At 52.3% G+C, this 23,941-nt stretch overlaps 1 protein-coding gene across 1 annotated transcript in view; it reads left to right on the forward strand.

The window, feature by feature from the left end:
* The first annotated feature begins 1,086 nt into the window (after positions 1 to 1,086).
* Positions 1,087 to 23,941, forward strand: part of MYO18B (myosin XVIIIB) — a 197,441-nt gene continuing 174,586 nt past the window's right edge. The window contains exons 1-8 of the mRNA XM_037878962.1: positions 1,087 to 1,205; positions 11,899 to 12,054; positions 15,125 to 15,844; positions 16,370 to 16,436; positions 18,168 to 18,280; positions 19,057 to 19,233; positions 20,443 to 20,641; positions 23,203 to 23,345. Coding sequence (XP_037734890.1) covers positions 15,200 to 15,844; positions 16,370 to 16,436; positions 18,168 to 18,280; positions 19,057 to 19,233; positions 20,443 to 20,641; positions 23,203 to 23,345 — 1,344 coding nt within the window. The 5' untranslated portion in view covers positions 1,087 to 1,205; positions 11,899 to 12,054; positions 15,125 to 15,199. The remainder of the gene's footprint in view (positions 1,206 to 11,898; positions 12,055 to 15,124; positions 15,845 to 16,369; positions 16,437 to 18,167; positions 18,281 to 19,056; positions 19,234 to 20,442; positions 20,642 to 23,202; positions 23,346 to 23,941) is intronic.

A 23,941-nucleotide genomic window follows, 5' to 3' on the forward strand; every position in this document is an offset into this window, starting at 1 on the left:
AGCCGTCCTGCATTTAGCCAGCTGCTGCCTTTGCAGAGACTGTGCATGAGCCCAGTGGTGGTGTGAGAGGCTCTGGCTGCCTGAGTGGCTTTAACAGCTGTACCTCCTCCTTGGGGCTCTGGCTGGGGTGGCTGGAGTGCTTCTGAAGCCAGCAGGCTCTGGGCAGAATTGTACAGCTCCCTGCCGGGCAGAGGAGAAGAAACACGCTTTGAGCCATTCCCATGGTGTATTTCAGTGAAATCCCTCCGGCAGCTAGAGCGAGGTTGGCAGGGCCTTTTGGCAGGAGCTGGGTGCAGAGCGAAGGGCCTGCAATGCTGCTATGTGCCCCTGGGAGCCAAGGGAGTTGCAGCCAGACAGGGAGTATCTCGGGCTGTGGAGCAGATAAGGAAAGCACTAGCTGGAAATGCCGCTTCTGATGCCCTTGGGATCTTGGCATTATCTGGGCTCTGTGCTGCGTGGCAGCGCCATGATGAATCACTAACAAGGTGCGGGAACTAGCTGCCACGACAGTTCTTCTGCTGTGTCTCATTAGCAATAGGGCCGCTCTGACACCTTCTGAGCCAGGGCAGGGGTGGTGCCAAGGCCTCCCGGCTGCTGGGCCAGCAGGCAGCACCTGCCAAGTGCCAGCAGCGGGATGTGCGGCCTGGGCGTGGATGGCTGGAGTGGCTCCCGCCTGCTGAGTTCTCTGCCAGGACTTTTCCCGTTGGGATGTGTTTCGCCAAAGAACATTCTTAAACCACTGATGGAAACTTTCTTCCCTTTGCATCAGACCTTCTTCCATCCCCAGATATCCGGTTATGTTCAGCTGTGCGTGCACACGGGCAGGTCGGTGCAGATGAAGAGCGTGTGTGAGTTGCAAGGAGGGTGGACTTGGGGTGGCAGGTGGGGGACGATGTCCCCCTCCCTCATCTTGCCCCCATATAGAATTCCCCAAAGCTCTCCCGCCTGCCAGCTCATTTGGCTGTGGGCCTCGGAGCGGCCAGTCGCCTCACTCAGACCTGGAGCTGGCCTTTATTTTTAGCAATGACATGTGTCAACTCAGCTGCTGCTATCGCAGGGGGCGGGGGAAGGGGAGGGGCGGCCGGGGGGTGCTCTCTTGCTCTCTTTGCTTTTTCTGCTTGGTAGGATCCTTTAGCTGCTAATAGAGCCGGGCATCCGTCTAGGACTTTAACTCCCTGAATCCCGCAGCGCCGCTTGTACGAAAGGTAGAGTCTCTGCTTGGCTTGTTTGGTTGGCTGGTTTGGTTTGTGTCCCGAAGGAGACGTGTGTTGCTTTGGGATCCAAAATGTTCTTTTTTGGGTGTGCTTGTTGCTGGGCTCTTGACTCCCAAAAGCGGGTGGGGGGGCTATTTTTAGCCAGCTATGAAGGGCTACAGTAACAGGTTTGCCTTTGGTGGACTGCATCCATTGGCTGGTTTTTCTCTCCCAGCAAACAGAACTTGTGTGTGGGGGTGTGTGTGCACGCGCGTGGGGAGGTGGTGTGTGTGTGTGTGTGTGTGTGTAAGGACAGCACAGTGTGTGTCACTCTCTTGGTTTTTAGACTGCATGATTCATTCACCAGGACTGCTATTTTGGGTACTTGTCACCACTATCTGCCCTGCTCTCCTCCCCCTCCCAGAACCATCGATTGCAGTAACGCTGCAGGGGACTGAACTCGTGGAAAGCAGAAACACGCTGCTTTCTGGCCAGAATCTCATGTTGAGAACTCTTGCTCATATCTGTGATCCTTCTAGCCCTGTAGCCTGTCTCTGACAGTGGCAACACCGGCTACTTCAGAGGAAGGTGTAAGAGCCCGGCAGTAGCAGTTATGGGATCATTTGCCCCCCATATTAGGTCTCCAAAAGCCAGAGATTGGCTGAACCCCTAAAGCATGGGATTTAATAGCCCTTCTGCTTGTTATCCTTGATGGTAGCTTTGGAGAGAACTCTGCAGTGTGGCTGCTCTTAATAACAAGTTTAGTGTAAAACACCCGGGACCAAATGTCCTGCCTGGCGTAATTATTGCTTGTAGGGTTCGCAGTTCGAAGCCGCAGGACAGTTTCAGTGACTGTAGCACCTGGGTTTCATATGTTAGTTTTGGAAGCTGTTTCTCAACTTCCTGTGTGAGCTGTTTGCTTCCGAATGAAGTGTTAACTTCGCCAGTAGACGTGTGGCCATAACGTTGTGAAAACGTTTGTCGTGTGGAACCCTCGCTCATGTTCAGCCTCTCAGCAGAGTGATCAGCAGCTCAACTCACTAAGGCTCGCAGCTCAGTGGTGCTTTTCCAGAGCCACAGGATAAGGGAGGAAGAATTTTCATTTGCTCGGAGGTAACATAAATTGCTGTACTGAAATGTCCCCCCAAGGCGTGTGCCTGGTCTGCCTCTGGGTTACATTCTACTAACCTGTATTTAGAAGCTGCTGACGGTGCTGCCTTGAATATGAAATGCATAACAAAAGGGTTAAGGAAAGTTCTGACTGGGGAACCTGTCATGCCCAGATTTCAGTCTGTCAGTGGGGGCTGGGGGCATCTCCCATTCAAAAGTCTGTGGGACAATTCATCCCAATTTGCATATTAATAAGCTCCCAGTGCAGTAGGCATCAGGGGAGCAGCACAGAATCTTAACCTCCAGCACCCCTGTGCAGCTCCCGGCTGGGCATGCCACTCCTGCCAGCCGTGTGGGGAAATGTTAGCCAGGACTGCAGGAGTCCATGGGACGGACGCTGCGGAGGGGTGATGTGCGCGGCTCAATGTCCCATGGCGGGGGGAGCTGCTCTCCCCAGATTCAGAGCATCCCAGCTAGTACCACACTTTGTTGGAGCCCCTCCATGCCGATAGGCCTGGGAGGATTCATGGAAAACCTCAAAGCCACTGTTCTAGAGAGATCTCCATTGTTCTCCCCCTCGCTGTTCAGTGCAAAATGGACCCTGTGAGGCAGGGCACGACCTTCGCTGGCTGGGAGCTCACAGGGCCTCACCTGGCTCTCCATGCAGTCACGAGGAGCTCTTGTCACTGGCTTCAACGCAAGGCCAAACCTCGAGATGAACTGTTGAGAGCGGGGAGGGAGGGAGGGTCAGGAGCTGGTGGCAGATGAGATGGTGTTGCCCCTCCTCCTGGCAGGGGTGTCTGCTTTGAACAACCAGGGTGACCATGCTGGTGTGCAGTGACTGTGCTCCTCACACAGCTGAGGAAGTGGGGAGGGTGGTGCAGTGAGCCAGGACTCCTGGGTTCTGTTCCCAGCTCCCTTGCTAAGTGCTAACACAGCTGTAAAATGGGGATACTCTTCAGCTCGCTGCCATGTTGTGAGGCTAAAGTCATGTCTGTGCAGCCCAGAGAGAAGTGTTATGTCTGCCAGTTCCCCAGCCTCCCCTCCTGGCCGGGGAGCCCAGGGGAAGGCTTATGCCCGTGCTGCACCCGAACATTTAATGGACTCATTGGCAGCCCGGGGAAGACTGTTGGGATGGCTGGTGTAAGGCCCGCCCCTGCGCCAGAGGCCCTGCTCACACCAGCAAGCTGAGCCTGTGCTGGAAATGGCCCGGAGGGGGACAGCCTAGCGCCATGGCAGGGCGGAGTGAGGACAGGGCTGGCCAGGGATGTCTGTGTCACCCTTAATCAATTGTCAGTCCCGGTGCAGGCAGAGCTGATGCCAACAGCCATGTCCGGCCTTGGGCTACCCAGGCCCTTTATCTGCCTGCAAAGAGCCTGGGGATAATTCAGAGCCCCCAGGAGAATGGGAAAGACCCTGCTCTGCTCGCTGACTCCGAGCTCTGAGCTTGTAAAGAGCAGCCCGGCTCGAGTTCTGCCCTCCTGATCTACGCTGGTGTCAGTGCCAGGGGCCTCTTGCCATCCACTGCCCAGCACCCCCCGCCTCACTGAAAGCATGGACAGTGCCGAGAGCCGGGACTGGGAGTCAGGACGCCTGGGGTCTGCCCCCCATGCTAGGCGGCAGTGCTGCCGAGTGGTTAGAGCGGAGGGCGCTGGGTCAGGGCTCTGGGGCTCAGGCAGCCGCTGGCATCTTAACTACTGGTTTATCTAATGGTACACTGGGCAGGCCGAGCCTGTGTGTGTGTGTGTGAATGTCTGTCTGTCTGTGTGTGAATGTCTGTGTGCGAATGTCTGTGTGCATGTGTCGGTGCCTGTCTGTGTGGGTATCTGTGTCTGTGCCTGTGTGTGTCTGTGTCTATGCACGTGTGTAAGTGTGTGTGTGTTTGTGTGTGTGTGTCTGTGTCTGTGGGTGCCTGTCTCTGTGCGTGTGTCTGTGCATGTGTGTGTATGCGTGTGTGTGTCTGTGCCAGTCTGTGTGACTGTCTGTGTGTCTATGCATGTGTGTGTCTGTCTGTCTGTCTGTGCCTGTCTGTGTGGGTGCCTGTCTCTGTGCATGTGTCTATGCGGGTGTGTGTGTGTCTCTGTCTGTGCCTGTCTGTGTGGGTGTCTGTCTCTATGTGTGTCTGTGCGTGTGTGTGTGTGTGTGTGTGTGTGTGGATGTGGGTGCCTATCTCTGTGCGTGTGTCTGTGTGTCTGTGCGTGTGTGTGTGTGTGAGGGTGCCTGTCTCTGTGCGTGTGTCTGTGTGTCTGTGAGTGTGGGTGCCTGTCTGTGCGTGTGTCTGTGAGTGTGTCTGTGTGGGTGCCTGTCTCTGTGCGTGTGTCTGTGTGTGTGTCTGTGTGGGTGCCTGTCTCTGTGCGTGTGTGTGTGTGTGTGTGAATGTCTGTCTGTGTCTGTGCCTGTTTGTGTGGGTGCCAGTCTCTGTGCGTGCGTGTGTGTGTGTGTGTCTGTGCCTGTCCCTGTTTGTGTGGGTGTCTATGTGTGTGTGGCTGCCTGTCTGTGTGTGTGTGTCTGTGTGGGTGCCTTTCTGTGTCTGTGCCTGTCTGTGTGGGTGCCTGTCTCTGTGCATGTATCTATGCGTGTGTGTGTGTCTCTGTCTGTGCCTGTCTGTGTCTATGTGGGTCTGTGTCTCTGTGTGTGTGTGTCTATGCGTGTGTGTGCATGTGTCTGTGACTGTGTGTGTGTATCTGTGTCTATGCGTGTGTGTCAGTGACTGTGCCTTTCTGTGTGGGTGCCCGTCTCTGTGCGTGTGTCTGTGTGTGTGTCTATGCACATGTGTGTCTCTGTCTGTGCCTGTGCACGTGTGTGTGCCTGTGTGTGTGTGTGTGTGTGTGTGTCTGTCTGTCTGTGCCGGTGTCTGTCTCTGTTTGTGTGTGTGTGTGTTTGTCTGTGCCTGTCTGTGTGTGTGCCTGTCTCTGTCCGTGCCTCTGTGTGTGTGTGTGTGTGCGCGCGCTATAAACCCCAAACACTGGCAGCCACCTGTGCCCTCCCTATGCCGCTGCCCCCCTCCCCGCCCGCCGCAAGGCAGCTCCCGCGGTAGCAGCGGCGGAAGATTCCAGACGCGGCCTGTGACCCTCCGGCCCCCGAGGACTCCCTCACGCCTCCCCGCTGGGCTCGTTTCAGGCAGGCCTGGGGGCTGCCGCGGCAGCAGCAGAAATAGCAGCCAAGCTCAGGGAGCAGGAAGAGACGCCCCGGGCCCTCCCGGCGCACGGGAAAGTGACTTTCTCTCCTTGGTATTTGTGCTGCGGAGAGGCCAGGTGGCAGGGACAGGCAGTGAGCTCAGCTCGTCGAAATGTAACCAGGAAAGGTCAATGCCTCCCCTGGGGGCTGGGCTAATCCTCCCCCTTCTCCTCCGCCGATTGCGGGGTGCTGTGATTCCCGCAGCCCCGGCCCCTTGCAGGCTGGGTGTCTGCGCGCAGAGTGTGGCTGGCTCTAAGAATGGAGCGAGCGATTAAAAACCCACCCCGGAGAGCAGGGAGCCTGCCGCTGGCGAGGGACCCCCAGGGCGATCGGGAAGGGCCCGGCAGCCTGTACAGCGATCCTTGGGAGGAACCGAGTTACCGAGCCAGCTCTGCCCAGCGTGGTACGTTGCACCGAGCAGCCTAAGGTTAATCCGGAACTGGCACAAAGCAAAGGGATTCTCCTTCCGCATCACAGTGAAGCGGTTCAGCGGCTGTCTGGGGCTGGCCGGTGTGGTCCATGGCACTGGCTCACCCAGGACAAAGCTTCGGTCTCCAGTCCCCGGTCCCTGTAGAAGAACCGCATTGAGTCTGGCCTCACCCCGCGGGGGCTGCGGCTGCCGGGGTTCTGTCTCCAGCTGGCGGCGTGGGCCCTGCAGGCTGTTCTCTCTGCCAGGTGTGGAAACGTCCCATCTTCTAGCTCGTTGCTGTGAGCAAGGGGGGGGAGCAGCTGCCGCCCCATCCCGCAGCCCCGCTGGCTGGAGTTAGCATGCGCCAGCTCCAGCACCTGGGCGCCTCATGGTGCAGCGCTAATGCCAAGGTCACGGTGTTGGTTTGCTTTTAAAAGTTAACAGTTAAGCAGGAGGGCGGTTCCTCTTAGCACCAGGGCATCAGGGACCCGTGCAGGGAGTCTCTAGCCAAGGGCTTTGTCCCAGGCACCAGCACACCCTGCAGGGCAGAGAAGTGGATGGCTGGCTCTCTTCCTTGCCCCATCCAGTGCAGCCGAAAGACTCCCTTCTCCGCTGGCGTGGCTCAGTGCAGGCCCATGCCCTGTGCTGAGGGCGAGCCCCCGGGGTCTGGAAGCACTCTCTGTCACAGTGCTTGCCCGCCATAATGTTGTGCCCTGGCAGGCCTTGGAGAGGAGAGGCCCCCTCACAGCCTGTGTGCAGTTTGTAAAGTGCTTCGGGATCCGTTCTGTGCCAGGGCTGGTTGGGAATTTCACAGGAATGATTTTTGGACAGAAAATGCCGTTTCTACTCAATCAGATTGGTCCACAGGAAAATTTTCGATTTTGCCAAATCTTTTTCTTTTTGTGTTGGGAAAATCAAAACATTTTGTTTCGGGTCAGCTGGTGGCTCTGGATGTGCTTTTTGGACAGGCCAGCTGGGCACCAGAGCTGGGTGACAGGCAGCTCCTGGGTTTAGAAGAAGTAACTCCATTGCAGCATGTCTGTTCCTTAATTGGACCCTGGAATAAAATGAGGAACTTTTCTGCATCAGAAATATCTGCAACTCCCGCCCCCAAATATTAGCATGCTTTGGAAGTGGCATTGCCTCGCTCAGAAACCACGTCCTCCCCCCTTCCCCCTGTGTGTGTTTGCCTCTTGGGGGCAAAAAAGGTGGGAGAAACCCACAGTTGTGGACCTGTGTTTTTCTTCTGAAAGTTGATCACCCAGCAAAAACCTGGCCCTTAAGGCAGTGCTGGCGTCACTCATGTCAGCGTTGACTGAGAGGTTCCAGGTTCCTTTCTGAAATCTCCCCACCAGGCCAAATGCCAGAGGGAGGAGAATAAAAAGAATAGCCTAGGATCCAGATCTGTAAGGAGGCTTCTAGCAGTCGTGAGAGGCTCTGGACGTGGTTAGGGATAATGGGGCTTAAAACAGCTGAGTGGTCAAAGTGGAATCCAGAAGCATTTTGCAGCTGGTGTAAGTGGTTAGAACAGGTGTCTGGGAGCCTGGACTCCTGGGCTCTAGTCCCAATTCTGCCGCTGACTCACTGTGGGCCTGTGGGCAGGTGACTCACCCCCCCTCTACCTCGCTTTCCCCAGCTGTGGAAGGTGGCAAATAGTCACGAGCGCTCCACCGCCAAGGTACCTTGTGAGGCTTAATTCACGCATGCTTGGAGAGCCTCAGTGAAGAGGTGCTGTAAAGACGCAGAGAGTTACTTTGATTTGCTCTATGGAGAGGCTGTATGAGATGAGGGCAACAATTCTGTGTGGGAGGATGGGGTGTTTGTCTGAGCATTTGTATGAACGTGTCCATTGGATTCTGCTTCACACAGACAAACTCTTCTTGAAAAGTCTCTCTGAACCAAGCAGGAATTTCACCTGCACCTGGGATTCCCGAGGGTCTCTCAACTGCATTCACTGAGGCCAACACATGGGAGATGCAACTGCACAGATTCTTCAGTGCCTTTGTGCCCACCCTGGCGTGTCATGCCAAGGCGGTGGAGGGTGGCGTGTGGGATGTCAGTGCATTTTGGGATGGGGCTTTCCCTTTTACAAAACTAGGAAGGAAACCCATTCCTTGAGCTGTTTGAAAGCAGCCCTGGAGAGAACCCTGCACTGACAGTGTCATAGTCCTAGACAGGCCTTTTGGATACAAAGTCCCCATCTGAATCCCTCCAGCATGAAGGACTCCTCCACACTGCAGTGCTTTAGTTAGATCCACATCATAATTGCCAGACTGGATCAAAGACACTGTCCAACTAGCTCTGAATCCTGCCCTCACAGTGCCCAGACCCAGCTGCCTCTGAGGAAGGTGTAGGAACCCTGCAGTTGCTGATGTGGCATTATCTGCCCCCCACACTAGATTTCATCCTGGTGTCTGATTGTTAGAGGTTGCCCTGAAGCAGCAGATTTAATATCCCTGCCAAACTGCTAATGTTAGTTAAATAACTCTGCATATTCTTGATTTTCACAGAAATGCCCAATCCCTTTTTGAACCTTATTGACTTCTTACCCTGAACAGTGTCATGTGGCAGTGAGTTCCACAGCTTAATTACACATTGTGTGGGAACGGTATTTCTTTCTATCTGTTTTTAATTTTAATTTCACTGACTGTCCCCCTTGCTCGTGTGTTATGAGGGAGAGAGAACGGAGCTGCTGATCTCTCTTCTCTGGACCAGTCAGTATTTATAGACTTTTGTCATGTCCCCTCTGCTCCATCTTCTCTCTAAGTAACAGTGGTTTCAGTGTCTTTTCAGAGAGTTTTCCCAGGCTCTCACCCCCCTCTGAACCGCCTCCATTTCCGCCATGTCCTTTGTGAGCTGGGCTGCCTGGTGCTGGTCACTCAGAGGGGGCCACCCCATTGGCTAGTACAATGTAGGTATAATGTTCTCCATGTTTCAGAGTAGCAGCCGTGTTAGTCTGTATTCACAAAAAGAACAGGAGGACTTGTGGCACCTTAGAGACTAACCAATTTATTTGAGCATAAGCATTCGTGGGCTGCAGCCCACTTCATCCGATGCACAGAATGGAACATACAGTAAGAAGATATATATATACACATACAGAGAAGGTGGAAATTGCCATACAAACTGTAAGAGGCTAATTATTTAAGATGAGCTATTATCAGAAGGAGAAAAAAAACTTTAGTGATAATCAGCATGGCCCATTTAGACAGTTGACAAGAGGGTGTGAGGATACTTAACACAGGGAAATAGATTCAATATGTGTAACGACCCAGCCACTCCCAGTCTCTGTTCAGACCCAAGTTAGTGGGATCTAGTTTGCATATTAATTCAAGCTCAGCAGTTTCTCTTTGGAGTCTGTTTTGAAGCTTTTCTGTTCTCCATGTCATTCACCGCCCTGTTCCCTGGGCCTCCTCACACCTTGTTAGCTCGTTAGCCATAGCTGTGCACTGAGCAGAGGCCCACAGTCGGGCCCAGGTCCCTTCCCGGCACTGCCATGGTTAATTTAGACGCTGTGAGAGGAATGAGAAGTTTAACGTTTTCCCTCCCACGGTCACTACTTTGCTGTTGTTAACAGTGCAGTTCCTTTGCTGTGGTGTTGCCCATTCACCCAGCGTGTTGCCGTCTGTGAATTCCTCAAGCCCTCTCTGGCCCTGATTAACCTCGGGAACTTTGTGTCATCTGCCTGAGTCCTCTACACTCACGTCAGGGCTACTGGCTGCCACGGATTTGAGCTGACTGGGCAGAGACCTTCCAGGGTCTGCCTCTCCCCCCGATCTCCGGAGCGGCATCACTCATTGCCAGGCTATTTACTCCCAGCTGGGAGGGGCCTGCTCAGCCCGCTGGGTCGGACCCCGTGTAGCGGGTGAGGTGGGGCAGAGCAGCTTGTGTGTTTCATACATCTCTTGCTCATGGACTAACAACATCTCTGTTTTTTCTCTCCTCCCATCCTCCTATGTATGTGTGTCTGGTCCTGGGCCCAGGTCGATGTGTCATTTGTCTCCATAAAGCATCATTTCTTGTATCACACCCGAAGCACTCCAGCCCTCAGGCACTTTCACGGCAGAAGCATGGCCATCTCATCACGCCTGGCACTGTGGGAGCAAAAGGAAAGTGACGACACTCAGTGCTGCTGCAGGGGCAGGGTTCCCTCACTGAACGTGGCATGTCTCTCCTGGGTGCGGGGCCTCGGGCGCTTAGAGGGAGCAGATCATTGAAAGGAGCCAAGGGTTCCCAACTGTACAGTAGCGGCGCTTCCAGCAGGCGGGCAAGGAGCATGCCTGGCTTTAACCATTTGCTAGCCAGCGCGGTCCATTCCTTTGGATTCACTTTACCCATAAAGATTTGGCATCTCATTGTCAATGGCTCGCTTGTCGCTCCCTGTGCATGTCCCGCTGCCTTCCACGAATGCCCTTTCTGAGCATTCTAGCTCTTAGCACGTAGGGGGCCAGTTGTGTTTTGTTTTGTGAGCTATTTCTCTGCTGCCTTGGGAGCAGATGGCTCCTGCCAGTAAATTCCAGGTAGAAGAAGAGAGTTATAATATGCTTGAAAAGTAGACTGACTATCCTCACCCAAGGTAAAAGCCACGTGCGGGTGTGTGTGAGAGGAACACCGTGGGGTCTGAAGTTCCAGTCTTCTTTCGGACAAAAGTAAGAAGGTTCAAAGGGCCGAAACTGTCAGAGCTTTCCCTGCTTTCCAAGCTTTGAAAATGGGAATGTTCCTGTGCCTCTTTGCGACAGCCACATCCTCTGCAATATGCGGGGGGCCAGATCCGAAGCCCACTGAGGGCAGTGCAGGTCTTTCCATTGACTTCAGTCAGCTTTGGAAGAGGCCCTTAAACGTGTCCACTCTTGTAAGAGGAGGAGAGGACAATGGTTTATGGAGGCCTAGATCTGCTTCTGCAAGACATCCTTGGGGCTGCTTTGCCAGGGGACGCTAGAACGTTGTACAGCTGGTACTAGGCATAAACAGATGAAGCAATTGCTTAGGGCCTCAAGCAGCTCAAGGGGGCCCCCCATTAATTATTAGTATGTGTTGTGTGTGGGGGGAAGGCCCCCAAAATATTCCAGCTTAGAGCCCCCCATGGGCTTGCACCGGCACTTGTAAAGGTGCTGGATATGTATTCTGCCCTCCGCCTGCATAAAGGGGGACAGATTAAAACTCATCCAGCCCTTCTTTGTGTCCTGCTAAATAGCTGGTGGCTTTTAATCAACTGAAGGTAAAAAAAACCCCCAAAACAAAACCCAACTGCACATCTTGTTCAGCACAAGTGGGGACACGTGTAGGAAACGTTTGAAATGTCATAAGCAAAGGAGGGAGAGCTAGTTAATGGGGCACTGGTTAGGCTAGATGACCCCAAATTAGACCACTCCAGCAGAGTCCCCAGTGATTTTCAGAGGTGCAAGGGGGAGTTGCATTGGGGGATGTCACTTAACTGCCCTTGGTCCTTTGGAAATCTCGCCTGCAGTTCTATGTGGGGTATTTCCCTTAAATTTGCTTAGTTTTTTGGAAAGAAATTGGTGCTGCTAGTCTGGTCTTCATGAATGACCCTACGACTAAACAGCCATGTGCTCCAAGGCAACCCCACAACAACCCAGCAGGTGCAACCCCAAGACTCCCAAGCAACCCTACAATAACAAACCACATGCACAGCCCCATTGCTCACGGCAAACCTGTAGTAGACACAGCCAAGGGGAGGGAATGAATTCAGCAAGGGGAGGGTGCAGTTCCAGATCATGAGCGGTGGTGGTCTGATGAGCGATGAGAACGTCTGATTGCTGGAAAGAGCTCTGCAAGCCCCTGGCCACGTCTCTCTCACTTTGCTACTCCCGTGTGATGCTATAGCAGAGTGCGGGACTTGGCCTGCCATACATGAGCTTGGTTGCGTCATGTATGCCGACTAACTGCTCTCCGAGGGGTTTGTGATGCTGTCTGAGCCTGAAGAGCAGACCTCTGCCGGGGCCCATGAGGTGTGACATCGAATAATGTAGCCTCTGCTTGTGCAAACAGATCAGGGAAGAGGACCGGAGTCCGCCCCCTTCCTCACCACCTCCACTTTTCTCAGTGATTCCTGGGGGATTCATCAAACAGCTTGTTCGGGAAACAGAGAAAGAATCCAAGGTAGCTAAACGGAAAGAGAAAGGCACCTTGAACTCCAAAGAAGACGTAAGTATTGAACGAATTGTGCCCTGTGTTCAGTATCCTGGGGGTCAGCTGTTGGTGTAACCTCCATCATCGAATGTGTATGGCATGGCCCCCACAGTTGGCTGGGCCAGAGGATACCAGACTACTACAACTGCCAGTTAGAGGAGTTGCTCCTTTAGCTCAATGGCTGGTGCTTTTAGTGCTGGATGTCCCAGGTTCATTCCCCACTGAGAACCTGAAAGGGCCCCAATATCTGTGCATCTGGGATAATGAGTACATCCTGAAAATGCCCCTGTGCTAGAAAGGCAGAATGTTGTTGTCCATGATATTACGAGGGCTAAGATTTGGGTTTAGTGAGGGCTGCCAGGGGCAAGAGGGGAGAAACCACTAGTTTTCTTGTTTGCACAATTGTGTTTCTAACAGATCAAAAGTCTAGAGCCTCACTGCAGGGGCACCTTTTCATATGTGAGATAATCCTGGATGAAAACACTGGGAATGAATCTCGCTAACAGAGCTACTTGTTAATAGACAATAGTATCAAAGTGGTAGGTAAGCTTGCAAGGCTCCTCAAACCAGGTTTGTAGTTGGTCCACGAGCAATGCCAAACCCAAAGTCCCCAGTGTCTTTCTACAACGGCTGCTGTCACTGGAGTGAAGCTGGATGATATTTTGGTGCTAGTTGCAAAGTTTTTCACGTGAGATGCAGGAATCAGGATCAGGGCAGTGTCTTCAAATTGGTAATAAATGGATAAATTGGAGAGGGTTGAGAGAAGAGCCAAAAAATAATGAAAGCGTTGGAAAACATGCGATAGAGTGATCCATTCAGCTCCTTAAGTCTATGTATCTTAACAAAGGGAAGGTTAAGGGTGATCACAGTCTGTAAGTACCTACGTGGAGAACAGGAATTTGCTAAAGGGCTCTTCAGTCTAGCAGACAAATGTTTAACAAGATTTAATGGTTGGAAGTTGAAGCCAAACAAATTCGGACTGGGAATTAAGTACTGTACACATTTTTTACAGTGAGGGTAATTAACCACTGGAACATTTACTGAGCGTCGTGATGGATTCTGCACTGTTGGTCATTTTTAAAGCAGGATTGAGTGTGTTTCTGGAAGTTCTGATCTGTTTCAAACAGGACTGAATTCAGTGAAATCCTGCGGCCTGTGCTATGTAGGAGGTCAGATTAGAGTATCACAGTGGTCCCTTCTGGCCTTACAATCTATTAATCTAATCAAAGCTATTTGGGCAGGGGAGCCTGCGGGGGCCAAATGCTGGCCTGACTTACACTTTTTCCAGCCTTGGGACCTACCCCAGGAGGTCCGGCTTGCCGTTCAGACCAGCTGCCTTGATCCCAGCTAGATTCCCAGGGTTCTTAGCAGCCACGACTGTGGGAAAGGATCAGCCCCATCAATAAAACCACCCCCCAGATCCCAAAGAATCTCTACTGTTTCTAGTATGCAAAGCAACCTGTTTGGATGGGTGCCCTGGTGGCAGGGCCAGACCAGGTCAGTCAGGAGGCAGCCAGGGGACGTGTACATTGGAAGTAGCACTTCAAATGATGATACCAAGGGGAGGCTCCTCGGGAAGGTGCCAGGTGGCCTGTGGTCACCGGAAGGCCGTGCTGTCCTGGACTTTCCCTGGAAGTTTCTGGGCTGCCTGGCTCCGGTGTGGAGTTTGCTGGGTAGCTATGAAAACAGAGAATTAGTCTCAGCGAATGCCAGCAGACTCCATGGGCAGAGACTGAGCACCATTAATGTACAGCTGAGGCACCTGTGGCTTTGCTAATGCAATTAGCTGCCCTAGACACGCTTAACAGCCAGTCTAGAAATTAGGCAAAGTGAAAAATTCTCTGTGGTGCACATTGATCCCTTGGTCAGTGCCCAAAACGAATGGCTCAAAGGCATGACTAGCTGGCGAGGGAAGCGCAGAGTCTGTTCCACGGCAGCTCCATCCCCGAGCCAACAGACCTTCTTCTGGGGGAAGAATTCCGTTTTCCCCAGCTAGATATGACACCAAAGGGTAATGGATGGATAGGGCCAGGTGACAATGCCTTCCTCAGCCGGCTGTTGTTAATGTCCCCCGCCATCACCTCCACTGCCCGAGTCACGGACAAGCGGCGCAATTGTCGAAGGAATGGAGCTAGACCTCGCTGCTCAGTGTAAGCGTCTAGACTGGACATGCTAACAGGGAGTGCTTGGAAGGAGAAACAGACCCCTCTCTCAGGATGTGGGCAGCCGGGGATGCGACAGGCCTTTCTGCAGAGGGCCCGCTCAAAGCCTCTGTGCTATTTAAGCCCCAGGGGTTTGGGCTCCAACTCATATATTCACGTTAAAGCAAGAGCTGCGTGCGTCCCTGGGTCAGGGTGAGAGCCCTATGTCCCTTGCAGGGATGAGCCCTAGGTGTCCAGTCCTGCCAGGCATTCAGCATGCTCAGCTCCACTGGAGATGCTGGCACCGGGGCTGGATGAAAACAGCTTGCAGGATTAGGCCCTGGGTAACATTGTCAGAAGGGCCAGGTTTTCACAGGTATTTGGCACCTGAAGGAGCAGATGGACACCATGCGGGGTTTTCCAAAGCACCTGGGCACCTAACTTGAAAGTGAAATCAATGGGAGTCAGGAGCCGGGGGGCTTTTGCAAATCCCATGAGCTGCCCCTCTGCTCATTTAGGCACCTAAATAACTTCAGAAATCTGGCCCTAGGTCCCCCTAAATTAGGGGGCTAGGAGCCAACATCACTGCTGAAAATGGGACATAAGAACAAAGCTGCTTTTTAAAATGTTGCCCTGAGTGCATATTGCTGTTCCTGCGATTTGTGATCTGACCCTGCAGTTTATCCCTATAAATTGGAAGCTACTTTTAGTTGCTCCAAGTCTCTCTCTAAAATCAAACCCTCCTCGACCCCCAGGTGAGGAGAGCAACTCACCAACCCCCTGTAGCTCTGCACCTGAGGTGAAGCTAGGTCCAAGTTTCTGCAGAGACCCTGGTGCCTGTTGGCTGCCAAATCCAGGCTGATGGATTCACCGAGTGAGTTGTTTCTCTAGCATCACCAGGCTTAATGCTAACAGGCTCCGCTTCATCTTGATTTTGTTTTTAGCCTCCTGGGAAGGACAACCACCACGTGCAGCAGTTTGTGACAAAGGATGAGAACATCCTTGAAGTAGGAGGAGAAATGGCAAGTGAAGGGCAACTGCTGCAGAATGGCCTGAACGGAGAGCAGCACGAAGGGGAAGTGGCCGCGGAAATTGCACCGAGAAAGCCTCTTCCCTTCAAGAGAGTCGTGAAGAGGAGCAACATCATGAAAGCCACCTCCCCGGCACCTGAAAAGGCAGCGGCCACTCCCAAACCAGGGAAGACAATCCCACCAGATGAGTCCAAGGTTGCCAGACTTCCAAGTTCTGAGCAGAGCCCTAAGGAACAAAGTAAAGGGGAAAATGCCCCTGCTGGTGCTCCAACAACCGGTAAGGATTTTCAGCGCCACCGTGAAGATCCTGCAAAGGAGGGCGACGCATTGAGGAGAAAATGTCCTGAAAGTTCAGGGAGAGAGAAGGTGGTAACGAAGAAGCAGTGGGAGCCCCAGATCAAGGCTGAAATCAAGAAGGGGCAAGGGGAGATCAAGGAGAAGCCAGGGGAAATCAAGGCGGAACCAGTGGAAATCAATGAGGAACAAGGGGAGGTCAAGGAAGAACCAGTAGAAATCAAGGAGGAGCAAGGGGAAGTCAAGGAGAAGCCAGGAGAAATTGAGGAGGAACCAGTGGAAAACAAGAAGGAGCCTGGAGAAATCAAGGAGCCAGGGGAAAGCACAGACTCAGACAAGGTGATTTGGTGCCCTGTCCATGTGTCCTGCTGTACAGCTAGAGTATGGTGTACAGAGTCCTGCCCTATGGAGTTAGAGTAAAAACCCCTCTGATACAGGAGACCTGAAATAAAATAAAAGCTGTTTAAGGTCCCAGATCATTGTATTATGTAGACTTAAAAGTGACAATTTGATTAGAATGCATGCAGATGTTAAAATGTGTAAGAATGTGCTTAGTGTTTAAATGTCATGAAAACCGGGTGGGATGTTGCATGCATTGTTTTCATGTACCTGTACCGAGTTATAATGTACTAGCAGACATTTGCGTTGTCTGTACCCCTGTAACTAAGTAACCCAGCAAACGGGAAAGAAGCCTTGTGGAATGCAAATGAAGAACTTTAACAGGAAAGTGCTAATTCCTGTGGCTGGAAAGCAAATTGTCACTGTGTGTGAGATCAAAGGTCAAAGACTTTAAGAGATCAGATCAGAACTGCCTCTGCTTCCCTGTCTCCTGCTGCAGGAACATGACTCTCTTTTTGTCTCCAGGTTCATGACGACGTGTGGTATGAAACAGAGAAAGTTTGGCTTGTCCAGAAAGATGGATTTACACTGGGTAACTTTCATTTTCTCTGTCTCCACTCTGTGATGTCTAAGATGAGTAATTTGCTTTGGTGCTGTTTGGAAGGGAGATAAACCCTCCAGCTTTGGGTGCACCACTGGGGGCTAGGAGGAAACCTCCCCGGGGAAGCTAATCCAATCACTACAGGCTACAGGGCTTCTTCCTCTGAAGCAGCTGGCACTGGCCACAGCTGCAGCCAGGATGCTAGACTAGGTGGATCTCGGGTCTGATCCAGTCTGGCTATCCCTGTGTGGCCATTGCTGAGGCTCAGACAGGAGAGGAGCCTCTCCTACGAGCTGTGACCTCCTCCTAGTCTGGCAGTTACAGCAGGGGCCTGGGAGCGGGGCTCTGGTTCTGTGCTGGGCTCCGTCAGGACTCACTGTGTGGCTTGGCCAAGTCCTGCTGGCCAGGTCTCTAAAGTGCCAAATGCCTGCAGCTTGCATAGCCCCAGAAGGGTTAGTGGGAGCTCAGCCTGTCCAGAGACTCACCCATTAGGTTTGGATGACTTGCTTCTCTTGATCTGTGAAATGGGTTAAACCTTGTCTGGCTTTCTCACAGGCAGGAGGGTGTGAAACAGGATTATTGTATGCAAAGGGCCATGCAAGGTGCAAGTGCCACTAAGCCTGCAGCTGCTAGTGGGGAGAGGCAAAATATCACCCTTGAAGTACAAGAGCAAACCTAATGCCTGGTGGGATCTCTTTCCTGTTGGTCGCGCTCATTGAAGGCTTGCAAACACTGGAGCCCGTATTGCCCTCCCTTGTAACGTTCTTCCAGTACAGGCAGCGTTTGGTATTCGTTAAGGCAGTGTTTCCCAAACTTGGGACACCGCTTGTTCAGGGAAAGCCCCTGGCGGGCCCGGCCAATGGGGGCTGTTGGAAGCAGCGGCCAGCACGTCCCTTGGCCCGTGCCACTTCCCGCAGCCCCCATTGGCCGGGCACAGCGAACCGCGGCCAGTGGGAGCCGCGATCGGCCGAACCTGCGAACGCGGCAGGTAAACAAACCGGCCCGGCCTGCCAGGGGCTTTCCCTGCACAATTGGCATCCCGAGTTTGGGAAACACTGCTCTAAGGTATTTCCCATGATGCTTTTTCTGTGGACACTGTTGTTAACTCTCAGAGTTGGTTTTAGAAACCAGTCTGAATCTCTCGTTTGTACTGCGGCCCCTTTACCTCGCTCTGGCAGCGTGTGTACATAACGTCTCCTCTGCGAGTGGAGGTGTGGCTGCAACGTGGGGCGACTTATCTCTGCTAACTTGAATCTCGTTAGCATGGGTGACCACAGCGGTGCTGAACCGGCAGAACAGGCTTCGGCATGGACTAGCAGCCAGAGTACCAGCTGGCAGGGACCCTTCGTCTGTACTCTCGTGCTAGCCTGGGCTGCAGCCTGCTCTGCCACCTCTACACACACTGTTACCTGTGCTGGCTAGAACAAATGCGCACGCCTGCCCGTGCTGCCATTATGTCTACACTTGCAGTGTCGGCAGAGCCCTTCGGGCTGTGCGCACGACAGGGGTGTGAGTTCTAAAGCACGGGGCGCTGCTTGGACTGTGGAGACCCTGCCGGTGCGCACAAGAAGTTCCCGAGTGCACAGTCCTGGGGTGAGACCAGAATCAGCCCCTCTGTAGTTCTCTGAACAAGAACCACACCTTGGGCAGGCCTGTTCAGCTACCTCTGTAATTAGCTGCCCCTTATTTAGGGAAGAACTCATCTTTGGGCTTCCCTTGCAGCTACCGTGCTGAAGCCAGATGTGGGGACCCCGGAACTGCCAGCTGGGAGAGTGAGGATTCGCTTAGAAGCTGACAACACTGTCACTGAGGTGGACGAGGAGGACGTTCACCGGGTGAGTACCCAGAAATAAAACCCCACGGATGCTGTCAAACCTGCTGGGAAAGCCCCTTCCTGCATCCCAGCTGAAATGGTCTCTCTGCCCCAAGGCAAACCTCACTGTGAGGTGGGGGCAGCTCTGCTGAAGTCAATGGAACTGCACCAGCTTATGCTGATATACGCGGGCCCCCATCCCTAGTGGATGTCCTGTCTGGTGGCTGGAGATTCTCCTTGTGTTTACGAGACTTTTGGGCTGCTCAGTAATTGGCTCTCCTTTGCGACTGGCGGCAGTGCTTGGAATCTGTTGCACGTCAGGCTGCAGTTTGCAATAGCAGGGGTGGAGTAATGCTCTGGCTGCCACATGGCTCCTGACCTGCTGCAGCCCCGTCCCCTCCGTTCATGGACCTACTTTGCAAGACGCTACCGAGCTCTACAATGATTTTGGTTCCTGCTCGCAGTTAATTGTACTGTACTCAACCCTATTAAAATGTGAGCTCTTGGGGAAGGGCCTCCGATTGGTTTGGAAAGTGTCTAGCACATTTTGGATGGTATGTCCATATATATATATTAATTTAGCAGCACCAAAACTGACCTCTGCCCCAGGGAGTCACATCTTGTGAGGTCTCTAACTGGGCACCCTCCCCCCATTCCAAGGGTGATCACAGGAAACTCTGGATTGAGCTGGAGAAATGTTAGGTTTCCCAGGTTATCAGTGTTCTCAGCTGTGCACTGCGAGGAAGGAAATGAGTCTCTCCAGCACAGAGACTCATTATCACGCATTATCTTTTGTAGACCAATCCCTCCAAACTGGATTACACGGAAGATCTTGCTGCACTTCTCAGTCTGAATGAATCAAGCGTCATTAACACACTCCAGCACCGGTACCAGTCCCAGCTCTGCAACACGTACGCAGGGCCCAGCCTGATTGCACTCAAGCCCAGCTGGGCCACTACGAGCTACTCAGGAAAGGTAAGTGGTGGGCTGGCCCTGGGACATGTCTCATACAGAGGCTACGTGATGGTGTGATGTGGTAGATGGGTTCCCTGGCTTGGATTTAAGATGGCTGCAAATCTCACACCATTGAATGCTCAGTTTATGGCACGTATTTCACAGGGAGCTATTTTAGAAGCGCTGTAGAGGGTTTTATTTGTTTACTTTGGAAAGTGATCTTCTGTGAATGTCCTGTTCCCTGGCGGCCTTTCCGAGGAGAATTCCGTGGATTCCATCAGTGTCCAGTAGGTGGTGCCATGGACCCATCCTAACAACAGAGAAGGGGCTGGGAAGCAGAGTGTGCGGGAGCTGTGCTCAGCTCGTATAGGAGCTCCTGTATCGGCTGACAACAGCACACAGGGCTCCATTTTCTGATCAGCCCACATGGGATTTACACACCTGAGCCTCCTCTCTTCTTGTGGTGGGATCAGAACCTGGGTCCTTCTGTACGGCAGGGCAGAGCAAACTGAGTGGGGGTGAGACGTGTCCGTCGTGAAATGCAAAGCTGCATGAAAAATCAAGGGGGGAGGTTGTCTTGCATCAGGCACTTGAAACTAAGCCCAATTCACATGAACTTTTCAGATAAAAGCGGACCCATTTCGAAGCAAAAGCTGAGTGAGGCCGGCCTTTTCTTTCACCTTTCAGATGGTGGTTCTCATTAGACGAGTGTGCTTGCCTGGTTTGAGTGAGACAAGAGCTGTTTTGCTAGAATTGCAAAGAAAGCGATGTATTTTGGAGAGGTGTGTGCTGAAAAGGGAGAGGAAACTGTGAAATTCTGCAAAACAGGAATTGAGTTTCTCAGAGCTCTAGGAAATTGGGCCAGTGGGTGACGTGAAGGGGCAGAGAGGGGAGGAATCCCGTTAACGGCACAGCTGCTCATTAACAAATGGGCTCATTAACAGTGGGCTCTCTCTGCTTGCATGCTCCGATCCTGTGACCTGGAACTGTCCGTCCCTTCAGTCCGAGCGTCAGCCAGGCTCAAGGCAATGCGGGGGGTGCTTCAGGGAAGGAGGGTGAAAGGGCCTGCTGCTGGGAAGCCCAGTGGGGTTACAAAGCACAGCCTGAATGGAAACAGACAGGCTTGACGTTAAACCTTCAAAGTCTTTCATGTCTGAGAACCCCACCGGGCGACTCCGTGTTCAGCGAGATCATTAGAGCAGCTCCTTCACGCGGCCCTCCTGTCTCTAGGTGTTCAAAGGGAAGCGAGACAGCATGCCCCCTCACATCAGCTCCGTGGCACAGAGAGCCTACTGGAACCTGCTCATGCACCGGCAGGACCAGGCAATTGTGCCCCTGGGGAGAAGCGGTGCCGGGAAAACAACCTGCTGCCAGAGTGCTCTGGAATACCTGGTGGGCGCCGCCCGCAGCGTGGACAACAGAGTCTCAGGTACAGCTGGGGAGACTGCCAGCGGGTGGCTATGTCTGCAGATTATTGTTCTGGGTATTGCAGTTGCACCTAGGGAGCCCACTGATGGACCAAGACTCCACTGTGCTAGGCGCTGTACAAACACAGAACAAAGAGACAGTCCCTGCCCCAAACAGCTTCCAATCCAAGTGCAAGTCAAGAGACAACTGGTGGTGACAGACGAATGGCTGGGGGAGAACAATGAGACGACACTCTGCACTTGTGCTCCCCATCTGTCTGTCTACCTGTTGTGTCTTGTCCAATACATACATTGACCACTTAGAGAACTGGTCTGAAATCAAGATGAAATTCAATAAAGACAAGTGCAAAGTACTTCATGTAGGAAGGAAAAATCAAATGCACAAATGTTACAAAATGGGGAATTACTGGCTAGAGGGTAGCACCGCTGAAAAGGCTCTGGGGTCTGGATATGAGTCGGCAATGTGATGCAGCTGTGAAAAAAGCTAAGATCATTCTGGAGTGTATTAGCAGGAGTGTTGTATGTAAGACAGAGGAGGTAACTGTCCCACTCTGCTCGGCACTGGTGAGGTCTCCGCTGGAGTACTGTGTCCAGGTCTGGGTGCCACACTCTAGGAAAGATTTGGACAAATTGGAGAGAGTTCAGAGGAGAGCAACAAAAATGATACCAGATTTAGAAACCCTGAGTTATGGGGGAAGGCTGGGCAAGGGGTACCTGAGAACAGTCTTCACATGTGTTAAGGGATATTATACAGAGGAGAGTGATCAATTGTTCTCCCTGTCCACTGAAGGTAGGACAAGAAGTCATGGGCTTAATCTGCAGCCAGGGAGATTGAGGTTAGCTAGTAGAAAAAACTTCCTAGCTGTACGAGTAGTTAAGCTCTGGAACAGGCTTCCATAGGAGGCTGTGGAATTCCCATCACTGGAGATTTTTAAAGACACGTTGGACAAACCCCTGCCAGGGATGGTCTATTTACTCAATCCTGCCTCAGTGCCAGGGCCTGGACTTGATGAGCTCTGGAGGACCCTTTCAGCCCGACATTTCTACATTTCTGTGTAAGCTGTTGGGGGCAGGGGCCTCTCCTGTGTTTGTACAGTGGAGCCTGGTCTCTAACTGGGGCTGCTGGGTGCTGCCATAATACAGATTGTTATAATTAATTTTAGTTTGGCTCAGCATTGCAAGCAGTGGGCTCAGCATACTGCAAGAGTGAGTACAGGCCAGTTTTATGAATTTACCAAGGTGCTGATGATATTTTGTTAAAGCTGAAATCTAACAAACTATATTTTCCAACTGGATAAATGTGACAGCCACTATGTGAATGGAATGTAATAAGGATAATTCCTTTGTATTGAGTCCTGGGAGCAGTAGCTCATTAGTGTTAATACTAGGTTCTTTTTCAGGTCTACTTTTACCTTGGACAATATTTCCCAGATCAGGACACTTAGTTATTCTGAACCAATCACCAAGTTTATTACTTCAGTGAGAACCACATGGGTCTGTAAACGCCAAGGTTTTATAGACTTCAGGGCAGAGGAGCGTGTCAAGGAAGGATATGGAGGAGGGCAAGGAGGTGGCTCTGTGTGGATGTTTATGGGGAACTTCTCCCATGTGTGCACAGAACTGATCACAGATAGGAATGAAAAGGGCCGGACAGTCCTCTCCAGTTATGCGAGTGGAATCCCCCAACCTTTGTGTTCCTGTTCGGGCGAAGTCCTAGCACCATTCTGACGAACAGAGGTTCTCGGAGCCTGTGCTTCTGATACATGAGGTTCTGGGTGCTCTCCTGGCCGTTGACTGTGAAGTCGATGCAGCTGCAGTGTGATGGCTGTGGAATCTGACACTGTGTGGTTGCATTTTTTTTTTTAAATTTTTTTTTTGCACAAAGGGGAAAGGAAGAATATGTATTAATTTATCCCTTCTACATGTGTAATGTGCCTGTCTCCAATGCTCCAGGTGCAGTAACATTTTGGAATGATTTTAGAATTTGCTCCCACACCCCGTTTCCACAGAGCCTGGGTTTGCTAGGCTTTCCAGCATCTCTTCCCCTCCCTCTGGTAAGGCTGTGGAGGAGGGTGTGGATTGAGATGTCTCCATTTATGGATAGTCCCTGGTCTACATTTACATTGTATTGTTTGATTGCTGGGGCAGGAGACCACAGTCTGGATGGTGCTACAGATGACTTTTTAAAATCAAATAAATAAATAAATTAAACATTTTCTGATCTAGGTTTATCCAATGGCCTGGCATGCAAAAATGAAGGCCTTCCTAAGGGATAAACAGAATGATGAGCCAGCAACCTCCACTGTGTCATCACAGTCTTCCCTGCTAAGAGAGTCTGTGCCTTGCGGGCCCATCAGTGCAGGACCCAAAGAGATGGCCTTGGGAGTTGTGACTTGGAGGAGGGTCTGATTTTCAGTGAAGAACATGAATGCTTTTGGGATAGCAGCAGCCATGTATAGCTGTCGCACTGGGGCCCAGGGAGATGGAGAGCTGGGGTTCGAACAAGGCAAGCATGTTACAGTCAGCTTGTTGCAGACCAGATTGTTTGTGTTGATTTTTGCAGTGGAGAAGATTCAGGCCATGTTCACAATCCTCAAAGCCTTTGGGACAGTGACCACCTGTCACAACAGCACTTCCACTCGCTTCTCCATGGTCATGTCGCTGGATTTCAACGCCACAGGCCGAATAACAGCTGCTCACCTCCAGGTAACGCTGCGTGTCCCTGCCACGCACCCAGGTCAAGTGCTGCACAGTGCCAGGCTCTTCCACTGGCAAGGTGGGAGAGCTCAAGTGACCAAAGGAGACCTACTGCAATTCTTTGATGTCCTTGTATGCCAGGTGCAGGGTTGGTCCTCTCTGGCAGCACCACACAGTAATCCCCGTGGTCACCCAGCTGTCCAGCAGTTGTGGAAATGCACGGAGTTTCCTGCTGGGGGCATGAATGGGTGGAGGTTTATAGGAGGTAAAGGGGAATGCAAGTGCTGCCCAGTAAAGCATCTCTATAAAACTTCTCCCTTACTTGTGGTCTAACGGGGTGTGAGAATTCTGGGGGCTATTCCTGGACCATGTGCATGGCAGAGCGGTGGTCAGCTGCTTTTCATGCAGACCCCTTCACTCCATGGTTGGTACAGCCATCATCCGACTGAGTCCTTGCAGAGCACTCTTCTGGTGTCAGCTGCTTAACCCTGGCAAACCCCTGCATGGCGGGTCAGCATTGTCTGGAGGCCAAGGCAGAGGGGAGCAGCCTGCCCAAGGCCACTAGGACCATGGTTAGAACTCGAGTCCCTGCTTTGAGTCCAGTG

Source organism: Chelonia mydas, chromosome 15 (genome assembly GCF_015237465.2).
Source record: "Chelonia mydas isolate rCheMyd1 chromosome 15, rCheMyd1.pri.v2, whole genome shotgun sequence".
Classification (NCBI taxonomy): Eukaryota; Metazoa; Chordata; order Testudines; family Cheloniidae; genus Chelonia; species Chelonia mydas.